At 42.0% G+C, this 14,987-nt stretch overlaps 2 protein-coding genes across 2 annotated transcripts; both read left to right on the top strand.

Annotated features, from left to right (window-relative positions):
• Positions 1–411: 411 nt before the first annotated feature.
• Positions 412–1,350, top strand: LOC116825059 (olfactory receptor 5G9-like). Its single transcript, XM_032780757.1, has one exon. The coding sequence runs from the start codon at positions 412–414 to the stop codon at positions 1,348–1,350; it is 939 nt and encodes a 312-aa protein (XP_032636648.1).
• A 10,467-nt stretch (positions 1,351–11,817) lies between these two features.
• Positions 11,818–12,750, top strand: LOC116825058 (olfactory receptor 5G9-like). The gene has a single exon (XM_075072462.1). The coding sequence runs from the start codon at positions 11,818–11,820 to the stop codon at positions 12,748–12,750; it is 933 nt and encodes a 310-aa protein (XP_074928563.1).
• Positions 12,751–14,987: the final 2,237 nt, after the last annotated feature.

The raw sequence follows: 14,987 nt of genomic DNA, 5'->3' as shown, positions 1-14,987 counted from the left end.
CAATGCCTCTTTAATTTTTGAACCACAGTGGAACAGAGTCAACAGGAGAGACTAAGCAAGACCCACACCAAACTGTCCCATAATCCCATCTGAGTTGGGATTTTGTGAATAATTGTGGGGCCAGATTCTGGGATTTAGGTACTTAAAGTGGTAGTTAGAGGCCTAAATCATTGTCTGTGTCTGGCCCATTTTGTCACCATAAAACATACAAAATCCAAACATCTTATTGCTATCTCTTCCTATAAATTTTGTCTATTTAAAAAAAAAAAATTACAGGCTAGAATACCGTGCTCTTTTTATTCATACTTCTGAACAGATGGTCTCCACAATCAATTTCAATTCACTTTTAGGATATCGGCTAATTTCATTTTCTTGTCTTACAGGTCACAGTTTTCCTGAAAAAAAATATCAATGGAAAATCAAACCAGAGTGACTGAATTTATACTCCTGGGACTTTCCAGTGACCCACATAGGCAGATTTTCCTCTTCCTGGTTTTTTTAGTCATTTACCTAATCACTCTGGTTGGGAATGTAGTGATCATGGTGCTGATAAGAGCTGATTTTCACCTTCACACCCCCATGTATTTCTTCCTCTTCCATTTATCCTTTGTTGATACCTGCTATTCCTCAGTCACGGTGCCTAAAATGCTGATGAACTTCCTAGCAGAGCACAAAACTATTTCGGTCAGTGGCTGCATTGCCCAAATATTCTTCATCCTCTTCACAGCCTGTGCTGAAGTTTTCATTCTCTCAGCCATGGCGTATGACCGCTACACTGCCATCTGTGACCCATTGCATTATGTGAAGAAAATGAACAAAAGGATTTGTTTTCAGCTGGTGAGCGGTGCATGGGCAATAGGCTTCTTTCATGCCCTTCTTAACACAGTCTTCTCATTCAATTTGTATTTTTGTGGACCCAATCAAATCAGCCATTTCAGCTGTGAGCTCCCTCATTTATTAAAATTGTCCTGTGCTGAAACCTTCACCAATCAAGTGGTGCTTCTCTCTTCTATTGTGATATTTGGATCAAGCTCCTTCCTCCTCACCCTGGTCTCCTACATTCACATCATCTCCACAATAATGAGGATACACTCTGCAGAGGGCAGGCATAAAGTCTTCTCCACTTGCAGCTCTCACCTTATTGTGGTTGGTTTATGGTATCTGGCAGGTTTTTTCCAGTACACAAAACCCAGCTCAATTTCTTCTGGGGCTCTGGATGAAATGTTCTCTGTCCAGTACACCATCTTGACCCCCATGTTAAACCCCATCATCTACAGCCTGAAAAACAAGGATGTGAAAAGGGCACTGGCGAAAATGTTGCGGAAATTGAACTTTCTCAAGCAGTGTTGATTATCTTATTTTATTTATTTATTTTTAAATCAGAGAGCACAGAATTAAGGATAAGTTGTGTTTGAAACATTCTCAGCTCAGGTAACTGAGCGACATGATGGGACAAAACCTCAGCTGGGCTAAATTGGTGTGGCTCCTTGGAAGCCAGCAGGCCAGGCCCCTAATTATACGAGAATCACTAGAACCTGGGGGACTGGAGCCTAGGTCACCTGCACTTGGATTGAGTGCTTAGGCCACCAAGATGTGGAGTCATTTGCACGTTACTCTTTCATCTCTCTGCATCTTTCTTTAATATGGCTCACTGTCTTCAGGGGAGCTATGGACAATTTATACCTGCCAGGCATCTAGCCAATTCTATAAAAAGAATCTCTTCATCTATTATTTTCTGTTCTCTTTGTTTTGGGCCTAATTTGTAGAAAACGTATTTAATATCTGTAGTATCTTATTGGAGTCTACCCTATTAAAATCTATGGGGGGATTCAATAATAATCCATGAAGTCAATGGGTTTACTCCCCACGTAGTGCTATATACTCAAAGGGACTGAGTCTTGAACAGAAGAATATGAGAGAGACCCGGATTAGGATATCCCATATGCCAGTGGGTTAGGGCACCCACCTGGGTAGAGAAAGATCCCTGTTTAAATCCTTTCTCCTTGTCAGACACTTGAAGTGGGTCCTACAAAAGTAGCCAGCCAGTCAGGCAGTGGCATAGACAACTGCAGCAGCACAGAAGCCAACAAACAGAGCTGTAAACAGGGGAGTTTGAGTGGGAGTTCTGTTGGAGAAGTTTGGGGGAAGACTAAGAGAGGCAGGCAGAGGAACAGACAGGTTAGTAAAGAGAGTGTGCAGTGTTCTAGCAGTGTTTTGGTGCTTGTTGGGGGTTTGTTTTGCAGTGGGTGGTGGTGTTTTGGTTTGGTTTTCCCAGATTTACAGGATTTAGGTGAGACAGCTATGACAGATACAGAGGCAGAAGTGGTAGGGACCCAAGCAGTGGAAGACACAATGAAGATGACTAGATGTGGAAGCTGTGCTATGTACATGATCCTGGAGCGGGTATCTGATAAGAGTTTCGTCTGCATGAAGTGCCACCTGATAGAGCTGATGGAAGAAAAGATCCAAGGATTGGAGATGTAAGTGTAAACTCTGGTTGAGTTTAGAAGGGAGTTCGAGCGGATGATGGAACAAAGGTATGAGGAGTCTGAATGAAAAAGCTCAGACTTGCAGATGGAAGCAGGACCAAAGAACTCTGAGGGGAGACTGCTGGGTGACGAAAGTGGACAGTGGAAGCATGTGACTAAGAGAACCAGGCAGAGGAAAAGACGGGCTAGTGAAGGAGAAATAGAGCTCAGGAACAGGTTTGCTGAGTTGGAAAATGAAGAAGGGGCACAGTAGTTGGTCACTGAAGGTGCGAGGGCAAGGAAGAAGAGAAGAGCAGCTAGTCCTATAAGAAGAGAGGAAGAGTCAATGGAGATAGCAACACGAAATATGACCCCCAGGAGGATACGAGATGTGTTGCAGAGGATTGCAAGAGTGAATAGGAATTGAGAGGACCTGCAGCCAGAGGGAACAGGGGATAGACCGCAGAATAGCACCATCACCAGAAAAAGGCTTGTCTACATGATCAGAGACTCCTTACTGAGAAGAATAGACAGGCCTATAACCAGAGCTGATCCAGAGAACAGACGGGTGTGCTGTCTGCCGGGTGCTAAGATATGCGATGTGGACCTGAGGCTGAAGAGGATCCACTGGGAAAGAATCCACTGATTGTCCTTCATGTGGGAACAAATGATACGGTTAGATTCTTGCTGGAATGTATCAAGGGAGACTATGCCAGGCTAGCGAAGACACTTGAGGAAATCGAGGCTTAGATGATCGTCCCAACTTCTCTAACACACAGAGCAACACTCCTTGTACATGGCTAAAAATATAACTTTCTTTCTCAAATACTTTTACATACTAGTAAAGTTTTCCTGTATATCCTTTTACAGTTTGCTAGAGTTAATCTCTCTTGGCTCAGGTCTTGCTACCTTACTAGGTTGCTCTTCACTCCTCCACCCCCACCCCATCCCACCTCTCCTCACTTCCACTCACTCCGTTTTAAAAGTTAAAAGTTATAGTTTTTATAGAAACCTCCAAAATATAAAGCAATTGAATATAGAACAAAACAACAATCAAACAAAGAAAAAAGAAGGTAAAAATTTATTTTAAATAAATCCAGTAAATTAATAATTTTAACCCTTCAGGAATGCAGCAGCTGAAATTACTCCTAACTTTCTTAAAGATATGGTTGCTGAGCAACAGAAATGTAGACTCTGCTTCTAATCCTAACCACTGACTAATATTTGAAACATGGCCTTCCATATTACCACATAGAGTTTTAAAATATAGTTAATTAAAGTAATGGAAAATACCTTAAGTTACTGCATTAATACAACAATTTTGGGAAATAATAATATAAATGTTATCAATTTTTATTAAAAGTTTTAAATAACAAGGTAATAACTTGCTTATTTAAATGTTTAACCCTTTTTATTTTTTTATTTTTGTTTTCCTTATTTTGTATAGGTTACAGAGTAGCAGCCGTGTTAGTCTGTATCTGCAAAAAGAACAGGAGTACTTCTAGCACCTTAGAGACTAACAAATTTATTTCAGCATGAGCTTTCGTGAGCTACAGCTCACTTCTTCGGATGCATAGAATGGAACACATAGACAGGAGATATTTATACATACAGAGAACATGAAAAGGTGGAGGTATGCATACCAACAGGACGTCTAATCAATGGTTGGGTCATTACATTAGTCTAATGGTTGAGTCATTACACTAATTGAATTTATTTCCCTATGCTAAGTTCTCCTCACACCTTCTATGGGTCATCGCAATTATCACTTCAAAAGTTTTTGCTCCTGCTTATGATAGCTCATCTCAATTGATTAGACTCTTCCTGTTGGTATGCATACTTCCACCTTTTCGTGTTCTCTGTATGTATAAATATCTACTGTCTGTGTGTACCATTCTATGCATCCGAAGAAGTGAGCTGTAGCTAATGAAAGCTCATGCTGAAATAAATTTGTTAGTCTCTAAGGTGCCACAAGTACTCCTGTTCTTTTTATTTTGTGTAGTTATAAATTGAATTCTGGTGCCATTTGTTTTTAATTATAAGTTTGTCCTCTATGTCACGTGTGACACTATACTCCATATTCTTTATGAAAATATGCTCATGGTAGGAATATGACATAACTAAGATATGCTTATGAAATATAATGCTTGTGAGATATCATTGGAAAAGTTCTGATTTACTGAATGTGATTATCCTATTTGCATGCATGTATCATTTCTGTAGCTGAAATTAGGAATATTGGCTATGTATTTATATTTCAACTATGTTACTTTGGGTGATGCCCCTGCTAACATTGTTGTTCCAGGTACAACAATGGAAAAGCCGAACAGTGCTGATGGACCATCAGCACTGACAGTGAATTCTAAAATAGCTTAGTCTTCCTATGGATGTGTGAGTCAACCTGTGAAGAATGGCAAAAGGAGCCTTGCAGAGGCTTGTGACTATGTCACCTTATACTGGAATTCATCTTGAATTCTGTACTTTTCCAGGAGAAGTTAGGGTGGGAGGGTCAAACTAGGAAACAAAGGACTTCTGCCTTATGCAAATCCTAGTTAAGGGTGGGGAGTGATGTAATCCAGGCCCTCTGTTCTCCCCTGCTACTCCATCAAAAATGACTGCTAGAAACAACTAAGACTGAACTGGGGGAAAGAATTTGGCCCAGGCTGGAAAGGTGTCTGGCCTATGAAGAAGATTATTAGAATCATATTTAGGGTGAGAACTCACATGTAGCCAGTTTCTTTAGTGTATTAAGGTTAGTTTGCGTGTTCTGTTTTATTTTCTTAGTCATCTCCTTGTTCTATCTGCTACCTCCTTAACTACTTAAAATATACCTGTTATAATTAATAAATTTATGGTTTATAATATAACCCTGTTTATGTGATTTCTAATTGAGGGGAACAAAAAACTGCATACTCTCTTCCGCATTGAGGAAAGAGGCAAATTTCATATAAATTGAGGTTTGTACTCCAAGGAGGGGTGGACATATGGGTCTGTGGCAAGCCCCTTAAGCTGAGCATTCCCAAAGTGGATCTCTGTCTCTTTGTGCAGCTGGGTGTGGCCCTAACAATGTGCTTGGCTGGAAAAGGCTGGAGAGCCTAGACCAACCAGCAAGTCCAGGAAAAAGGGGACCCAGGCTGGCAGAAGAGTCTGGCTCAGTGGTATCCCAGCACCGCAAGTGACATCCCAGGGGGCCCAACCTGTGACACCATGTAAGTCCTGTGTTCAGGAGCAACGGCAGCCATTTTGGCGCCCTAGATGGCGGAAGGTCCTGCCCCCAAAATGGCGCCCCCAACAGAGGCAGCAGAAGGTCCCGCCCCCAAAATACCGATGACGACCGCGGTGGCTGGATGTTTGGTCGCCGTCCCCCAAATGTCAGCACCCTAGACGACCGCTTAGGTCGCCTAATGGGTTGCGCCGGCCCTGCCTAACTTGCTGTACAACATTTACAATGTGCATGAACTTGCTCAACTTTTTAACCAACACTCAGGTAAAAATCAACAAATGAATGACAGCAAACAAAATGCAGGCAAAGAAAAAACAAATTGGTAAAGAAATCATTAAGTTATACAGTAACTACAAAAAAGGTAAACAAATTCCTTATTAGTACTGGTCACAATTTGGATCGGTGACATTGCATCCTAACTGAGGCATATGTTATTCAAAATAATCTTCTTTAGGCTCTGGGGACCTATACTAAATCCTGACACAGCAATATTTCAGAAATTGTTTACTGTTCATTCAGTAGGTTATCTGGAAGACAGCATCTGAAAGAAACAACTGGAGCTACGTCAGTTACTGGTGTGTCACCCTTCACCCCAACTTCACAGTCAAACATGACTCTCAGCCAGCCAGTAAAACAGAAGGTTTATGAGTCGAAGGAAATACAACTCAGAACACAACTTGTCAGGACAGAAATCAGTGACTTTAAGCCAAGTCCATCTTGGGGGGAAGAGAGCCCAGAGCCAGGGCTCTGGTCCTCCCCTGAGACCCAAGCCAGCTGACACTGACTCGCTTCCAGCTGCCTGCCCCCTCCCTGCCCATTGCTCCTCCTCCAGCCTTTGTCTCACTTCCCAGGCCATGAGTCACCTGGTTGCACCCCCCTCCTGGGTTTCACGTTACAAAGGGCCATAGCATCCATGCAGGCAGCTGGAGCAGCCTCCACAAAAATCACATCCCCTTATTCTCACCACCTAAACACTGGTGCAATACACAGGGAAACTGAGGCACACACAGCATTCATGCAAAACATCGCTGCTGAAGGACTGACCCAGCACGGCATTACTTGTAGCTTTTTACAGAGAGTGAACTTCAGGGATTTTGTCCCGAGGGAATAGGACAGCATTTAAACAGCTCTCAAGAATCAACTCTTAATCTAGGAGTCAGATGAAGAAAAGCTCTTTGCTTCACTCACAGGGATAACCCTACCTCCCTTGTCAGATTTAAGTGTTTGGAATAAAGAAAAGTTGATATCCTAAGATGCTGTATTGCAGAGGCAGACAGACACATCAGGAAGTAGAGAGATAAATAGACTAAGACAACAGAAAGATAAAAGCACAAGTCAGAGTGATCTCACCATTTTTATGATCCACATTTAAAAAGCAGGTGAGTTGATTCATATTTTTATTCCTTTTTATCCTTTTTTTTTTTATCCTTTCCATGCCAAAGGACCAGATTCTGTTCCCCTGTATCCAGGGGTGGGTCTCTCTACTGAATCCCATTGAGTTCTGCCCACATGCAGCAGTCTGCTTACACAGAGACAAGCTGAGTGAGGTAATATTCTTTACTGGACCAGCTTCTGTTGGTGAGAGAGACACGTTTTTGAGCCACACAGAGTTATTCCCTCTCACCCACAAAAGTTGGTCTCACTCACCTGGAGTCTTGAATCTCCTAGGACCGAGACAGCTACAAAAACATTGCAGGTTTACACAGAGTAAGTTGCCACCCAAGGGCTGTGGTTGAGAACTCGGCTATTACTTCAATCACCTATCACTCTCACTCTGTCTCTGTCTCTTTCTGAGATACCACTGAGACAGTTCTGGTCTCCCATGTTTATGAAGGATGAATTCAAAATGGAACAGGTACAGAGAAGGGTTACTAGGATGATCCGAAAAATGGAAAACCTGTCTTATGAAAGGAGACTCCAAGAGCTTGGCTTATTTAGCTCTCTATAAATATATCAGAGGGATAAATACTAGGAAGAGAGAGGAATTATTTAAGCTCAGTACTAATATGGACACAAGAACTAATAGATATAAACTGGTCATCAGGAAGTTTAGACTTGAAATTAGACAAAGGTTTCTAACCATCAGAGTAGTGAAGTTCTGGAACAGCCTTCTAAGGGGAGTAGTGGGGGCAAAAGACATATCTGACTTCAAGACTAAACTTGATAAGTTTATGGAGGGGATGGTATAATGGGATAGCCTAATTCTGGCAATTAATTGATCTTTGACTATTAGCGGTAAATATGCCCAATAGCATGTTAGATGGGGTGGGATCTGAGTTACTACAGAGAATTCTTTCCTGGGTGTCTGGCTGGTGAGTCTTGCCCACATGCTCAGGGTTTAATGATCACCATATTTGGGGTTGGGAAGGAATTTTCCTCCAGGGCAGATTGGCAGTGGCCCTAGGGGTTTTCACCTTCCTCAGCAGTATGGGGCATGGGTCACTTTCTGGAGGATTCTCTGCACCTTGAAGTCTTCAAATTATGATTTGAGGACTTAAAATAGCTCAGATATAGGTTAGGGGTTTATTACAGGAGTGGGTAGGTGAGATTCTCTGACCTGCGTTGTGCAGGAGGTCAGACTAGATTATCATAATTGTCCCTTCTAACCTTAAAGTTTAAAGTCTATGACAAATTGAGATAATTTGGTTAATGTTACCTGGTGTTTCTTTTTTCTGTGAGTCTGTGTTTTATGGGCATGCAGAGGTTAGGGGTATGGCATTCTCTGGAGAAGCCTCTTAACTATATTAAGAATGGCCATACCAGGTCCAATAAATGGTCCATCTAGCCCACTATCCTGCCTTCCAATGTTGGCCAGTGTCAAATGTTTCAGAAGGAGAGAACAGAACAGAGCAATTTATTAAGTGATCCATCCCCTGCTGTCCAGTTCCAGCGTGTAGCAGTCAGATGTTTAGGGATATCCAGAGAGTGGGCATGTGTCCCTGACAATCTTAGCTAGTAGTCATTGATAGATTTATCCTCTATGAACTCAATTCTATTCTGAATCTGGTTATAATTTTGGCCTTTACAATATCCCCTGGCAATAAGTTCCACAGCATGACTGTGTGTTGTGTGTGAAGTACTTCCTTATATTTCTTCAACATCTTTCTCAATGATCTGGATGATGGAATTAATTACATCCTCAGCGTGTTTGCAGATGACACTAAGCTTGGAGGAGAGGTAGATATGCTGGAGGGTAGGGATAGGGTCCAGAGTGACCTTGAAAAACTGGAGGATTGGGCCAAAAGAAATCTGATGAGGTTCAACAAGGACAAGTGCAGAGTCCTGCACTTAGGATGAAAGAATCCCATGCACAGCCTGGAGACCAACTGGCTAAGCAGCCGTTCTGCAGAAAAGGACCTGGGGATTACAGTGGACAAGAAGCTGGATATGAGTAAGCAGTGTGCCCTTGTTGCCAAGAAGGTTAATGGCATATTGGGCTGCATTACTAGGAACATTGCCAGCTGATCGAGGGAAGTGATTATTCCCCTCTATTTTGGCACCAGTGAGGCCACACCTGGAGTATTGTGTCCAGTTTTGGTCCCCCCGCTACAGAAGAGATATGGACAAATTGGAAAGAGTCCAGCAGAGGGCAATGAAAATAATAGGGGTCTGAGGCACATGACTTATGAAGAGAGGCTGAGGGAATGGGGTTATTTAGTCTGCAGAAGAGAAGAGTGAAGGGGGATTTGATAGCAGCCTTCAATTACCTGAAGGGGGGTTCCAAAGAGGATGGAGCTCAGCTGTTCTCAGTGGTAGCAGATGACAGAACAAGGAGCAATGGTCTCATGTTGCAGTGGGGAAGGTCTAGGTTGGATATTAGGAAACACTATTTCAGTAGGAGGGTGGTGAAGCACTGGAATGGGTTACCTAGGGAGGTGGTGGAATCTCCATCCTTAGAGGTTTTTAAGGCCTGGCTTGACAAAGTCTTGGCTGGAATGATTTAGTGGGTGTTGGTCCTGCTTTGAGCAGGGGATTGGACAAGATGACTTCCTGAGGTCTCTTCCAACCCTAATATTCTATGATTCTATGAAAAGTTGATGCCTATTAATTTCATCAGGTGATCCGTTGTTTGTATGTTATGTGAAGGGATAGATAACACTGCCTTATTCACTTTCTCCACACATTTCATGATAGTATAGGCCTCTATCACATTCCCCTTCATCATCTCTTTTCATAAGAACATAAGAATGGCTCTACTGGTCAGACCCAAGGATCCATCTAACCCAGTATCCTGTCTTCTGACAGTGGCCAGTGCCAGGTGCCCCAGAGGGAATGAATAGAACAAGTAATCATCAAGTGATCCATCCGCTGTCGCTCATCCCCAGTTTCTAGGAAACAGAGGCCAAACAGTCCCAATCTTTTAAATCTCTCCTCATACAGCAGCTGTTCCATACCATTAATCATTGTTGTTGCCCTTCTCTGTACTTTTTCCAATTCTAACATAATTTTTTTGAGATGGGCCGACCAGAACTGCATGTAATATTCATGATGTAGACATACCATAGATTCATTTAACGGCATTATATTTTCTGTCTTATTCTCTCTCCCTTTCTTAATGGTTCCTAATATTCTATTAGCTTTTTTGATTGTTACTGTATATTGAGCAGATGTGTTTTAAGAACTATCCACAATGACTCCAAGATCTCTTTCCTGTAACAGCTAATTAAAACATCATTGTTATGCATGTATAATTAGGATTATGTTTTCCAATGTGATCTATTTTCACTTTATGAACATTTAATTTCATCCGCCTTTTTGTTGCCCAGTTATTCAGTTTCTTTAGATTCCTTGGTAACTCTTTGTTATCTCCTTTGTATTTAATTATCTTCAGTAATTTTGTATCATGTACAAATGTTGCTATTTACCCATTTTCCCAGATCATTTCTGAGTATGTTAAACAGCACTGGTAGCAGTATTGATCCTTGAGAAACCCAGTTATTTACCTATCTCCACTGTGAAATTTCCTTCTGCACAGAGTCTGCCTGTGTTAACATTTACATTTGATTACAAGGTCTATTTCTTTTCGTAAGTGTTTCTGTCTTAAGCTGATAATGGAGTAAAGGTTTAGTTTTTCTCTAGGGTTATATGGGGTCAAAGATTGGACATTGGAGAGGATATTGGCTTCATTCCAATTTCTATTAAAAACTGATGTCAGATAGCCCCTCACTTACATGAGGGCAGAAAAGATTCTCTTCTGTATGTACAGCCTGACATTCAGTTGTGCAGAACAGTGAATCAAAGTCAGTTTTCAAAAGAATTTAAGTAATTTAGGGGAAAAAATCCCATTAATTTTCTATCTTGCTTTTTTCAAAATTATGTCACTGTGACTAGAGAATGTTTGCTGGGCACATTCATTTTTTCTTCAAAAATATTAGTGATTTTAATAGAGATGAATCCAATAAGACACTAAAGATATTAAATTGCATTTTCAACAAAGTAGTTGAAAACAGTAGACATAAATAATAGACAAAATGGTAATTGACCAGATCGCCAGTAGGTGTAAATCATACATAGTTCTTTTGGTGTCTATGAGCCAGATCCCCTGCTGGTGCAAATTTGTTGTGACTGCATTGACGTCACTGGGGCAGATAAAGAGATATTAGGCCAGAGGGAGTGGACAACATAGAGAGTGAGCGAGAAAATTAATGACTCTATAGCCTCATGGCTAGAGCACTCACCCTGGATGTGGAAAACCCAGTATCCAGCATGCCCATTGCACTTTCTCTCTAATTCTTTAGCCAGAGTGGAACAGCTTGAAGAGAAGAGACTGAGGAGTCCCACACCAGCCTGTCCCAGAGTCCAGTTGAGCAGGATATTTGTGAATACCAGTGGGGCCTGATTCTGGGTTTTAAGTATCTAAAAGGGCAGTTAGATGCTTAAGTCCTTTCATATATCCAGCCTCTTTTGTCTATTTAAAATATACAAATTCCATTCAGCCTCTCTCTCTCTCAATTTAAATGATGTAAAACACATATTTTACAGGCTGGAATAGGATTCTTTTAACTTCCATGCTGCTGATCAGATTATCTCCACATGCTGTTTCAATTTACCTTGGTTATAAATGTTAATTTCATTTGGGTTTTTTCCCCTCATTTCCCAGGTCACAGTTTTCCTGAATATATATCAATGGAAAATCAAACCGCAGTGACCGAATTTATTCTCCTCGGACTTTCCAGTGAACCACAGATACAGATTTTCCTCTTCCTGGTGTTTTTAGTTATTTACCTAATCACCCTGGTTGGGAACATAGTGATCATGGTCCTGATAAGAGCTGATTTTCACCTTCACACCCCCATGTATTTCTTCCTCTTCCACTTATCCTTTGTTGATATCTGCTATTCCTCAGTCACGGTGCCTAATATGCTGATGAACTTTCTTGCAGACCACAAAACAATTTCAGTCAATGGCTGCATTGCCCAGATGTTCTTCTTTTTTCTCTTAGCTGGTACAGAAGTTTTCATTCTCTCAGCCATGGCTTATGACCGCTATGCTGCCATCTGTGACCCATTGCATTACGTGGATGCAATCAACAAAGAGATCTGGGTTCAGCTCGTGAGTGGTGCATGGATCACGGGCTTCTTTTATGCCTTAATTAACACAGTTTTTGCCCTCGAGTTGCACTTCTGTGGACCCAATCAAATCAACCATTTTTGCTGTGAGCTCCCTCCTCTGTTACAACTCTCCTGTACTGACATTCTCACCAATCAAATGGTGCTTCTTACTTCTGTTGTGATACTGGGATCAAGCTCCTTCCTCTTCACCCTCATCTCCTACATTCACATCATCTCCACCATCTTGAGGATACGCTCTGCGGAGGGCAGGCGGAAAGCCTTCTCCACCTGCAGCTCCCACCTGATTGTGGTTGGTTTGTTGTATCTGACAGCTTTTTTCCAGTACACAAAACCCAGCTCAGTCTCCTCTGTGCTTCTGGATGAAATGTTCTCTGTCCAGTACAGCATTTTGACCCCCATGTTAAACCCTATCATCTACAGCCTGAAAAACAAGGAGGTGAAAACAGCTCTAAGGAATATATTAGGGAAATTCAGGTTTCTCAACTAGTGTTGATGTTCTTATCTTTTTAAAAAAAAATCAGAGACCATAGATTTCTGGGTAACTGGTATTTGAGACATTCTCAGCTAAGGTATCTGACAGATATTTTGAGCCAAATCTTCCACTAATTTAATCACTGTAGATCCAGTAAAGTAAATTGGCTAGATCCCCAGAATGCATGTGTAAAATAGCATAACTACATGGGAACCAATGGGTGCTGGAGTTAGACTCACAAAGGGTCTTCAACAGGAGAAATTGAGAGAACAATCCCATATTCCAGTGGTCAGGGCACACGTATGGGATTTGTTCAAATATTTTTCCTCATCATACACTTGAAGTGGGGATCTGCCACATCCTAGTTAACTACCCTAAGCGCTGGGATAAAAGTTATGTGGGAGGTCCATGCTAGTGGTGATAACATAGTGTTCAGGCCTGTATATTTACCTTACATAGAATTTTGGGCTTTGTTTGCTCGTTTGACTTGTGATACTTTTATATTCTTACTAATATGTGAGAACAAAGACACTGTGTATAGGATCTGCTCACAACCAGACAGAGTTTATAGCACAGTGAGAAAAGATAAGGAAGAGAGTTGAAATGTTGCTGGGTATGGTGGGGAGTGTAATATACAAGCATACACTTGAAGACTGCCTGACTCCTCCCTCTAGCCAAAGTCAAGCAACCAGTTAGGAGGGACAAGCGGGGAATGGGATAGAGACATTAGAAACACTAAAAAATAAAGAAAAGCCTGGCCAGTACACAACCTCCCTTCCTCTCCCTCCCGTGAGGTACAAAGAGGTGGAATCAAACCCCCAAGATTTAAGACCCTCTAAAATGGAACGTGACTACTAATTGTAAGGGGTGCTGCCAAGGGCATGCAGTAAAGGTATAATTATGTCTGCTGAGAAAGAGAAGGGGGGAGCAGGGAAAAGGCGCTACTGGTGTGGAGAGCTATGGATAAGTTTGCTTGATTAACCCCAATAAACATCACATTGCCTGCACTTCTGGTCTTCCGCTTTCTGTCTGTGTGACAAGAACCAAGGGAAGGCGAAGGACAAGCCCCAATATCGCGTTGCCATGACTCAGATGCATCAATCTCGGCAGGTGAGTAACAGCCAGATAAGTCGCCCTCAATAACAGTCCACAAAGCTGCTTGATGGTGATACGGTGGGCTCTGGTAACCTGAGGTAACAGCCTTTTAAAATAAATTGATACAGAGAAATCAGGGCCCATACCAGGTAAGGGGGGTCAACCTGAGATGAGATTGAAAAGGAGATGGGAGGTGTTATTGGGGATCCCAAGAGAAAGGAATATTGGAAAAGAGGAATGGTATTACAAGGTCTGTGCCCCGGCATGGTGTTCTGGGTAAAAAGGGAAGCTGATCTCCTCCAACATATTAAGGCTTTGGAGTGGACCAACAACAGATTTTAATGGAAAAAATCCATACTAGCAGTAGAGGTAGTGAATCTAATGACACGCGATGCTGTATGGACAGAGGAGTCCTGTGAGGCTATCTGTCAGGAGAGGCATGAACGGCCGGGGAGTGTAGCAGATTTATAGGATGAGCTCTATCAATGTAAGCATGGAAGTAATGGTCTTGGGGGTCTCAAACCTCAGTTTTTGGAGCAGGTGGCTGTGTGGAGGTAAATACATCAGAGGGGGGAGCCAATCCATCTTATTATCCTGAGGGGACAGATCCCAGATAGTCATAGCCCCTTGCCCCATGCCTTCCCTGAAGGGAACAGCAGGAATCATATATGGTAGCAAAATTAATAGACCACCTTAAGAACCAGGAACTGCAACTCAAATCCCAGGGAAGGGAATACAAAGGAATTTCAAAGTGAAAACCAATGAGTGAGTGGGTTAACATCTAGAATTAATGGATTAATATATGGGGTTGCCCAGACACAGTCAACTGCAGCAGGCAATGGCACGCCTGCAATTCATTTGGCATGCAAACAAAAGCAACACTGGGAGAACAAATGCAGGTTTGCAAGTGCAGGTAACAAACACCCACTTTTCCCCCAGAGCCAGGATAACAACTAGAGGTAAGGGTTCCCAATTATTTTAACCCAGGGATCCCTACTCTTTGCTCGGAGCTAATAATATCGTTTTTTTCATTATTTTTCTCTCGTCCTTTTTTTCAGTTTGCTAAATTTGCTGCTGTTAGCCCATACTTTAAAATGACTTCACAGGGTTAACTGGTTGCTTTCCACCTCCCCCACTGCAGCTCGCACTTGTTTTTC

The sequence above is a fragment of the Chelonoidis abingdonii genome, chromosome 14 (assembly GCF_003597395.2).
Source record: "Chelonoidis abingdonii isolate Lonesome George chromosome 14, CheloAbing_2.0, whole genome shotgun sequence".
Lineage (NCBI taxonomy): Eukaryota > Metazoa > Chordata > Testudines > Testudinidae > Chelonoidis > Chelonoidis abingdonii.
This window is presented reverse-complemented; position numbering and strand designations above follow the sequence as displayed.

Bases quoted from the DNA above. Each gene is read 5' to 3' on its own strand.
- LOC116825059 (XM_032780757.1), top strand. From the start codon at position 412: ATGGAAAATCAAACCAGAGTGACTGAATTTATACTCCTGGGACTTTCC.
- LOC116825058 (XM_075072462.1), top strand. From the start codon at position 11,818: ATGGAAAATCAAACCGCAGTGACCGAATTTATTCTCCTCGGACTTTCC.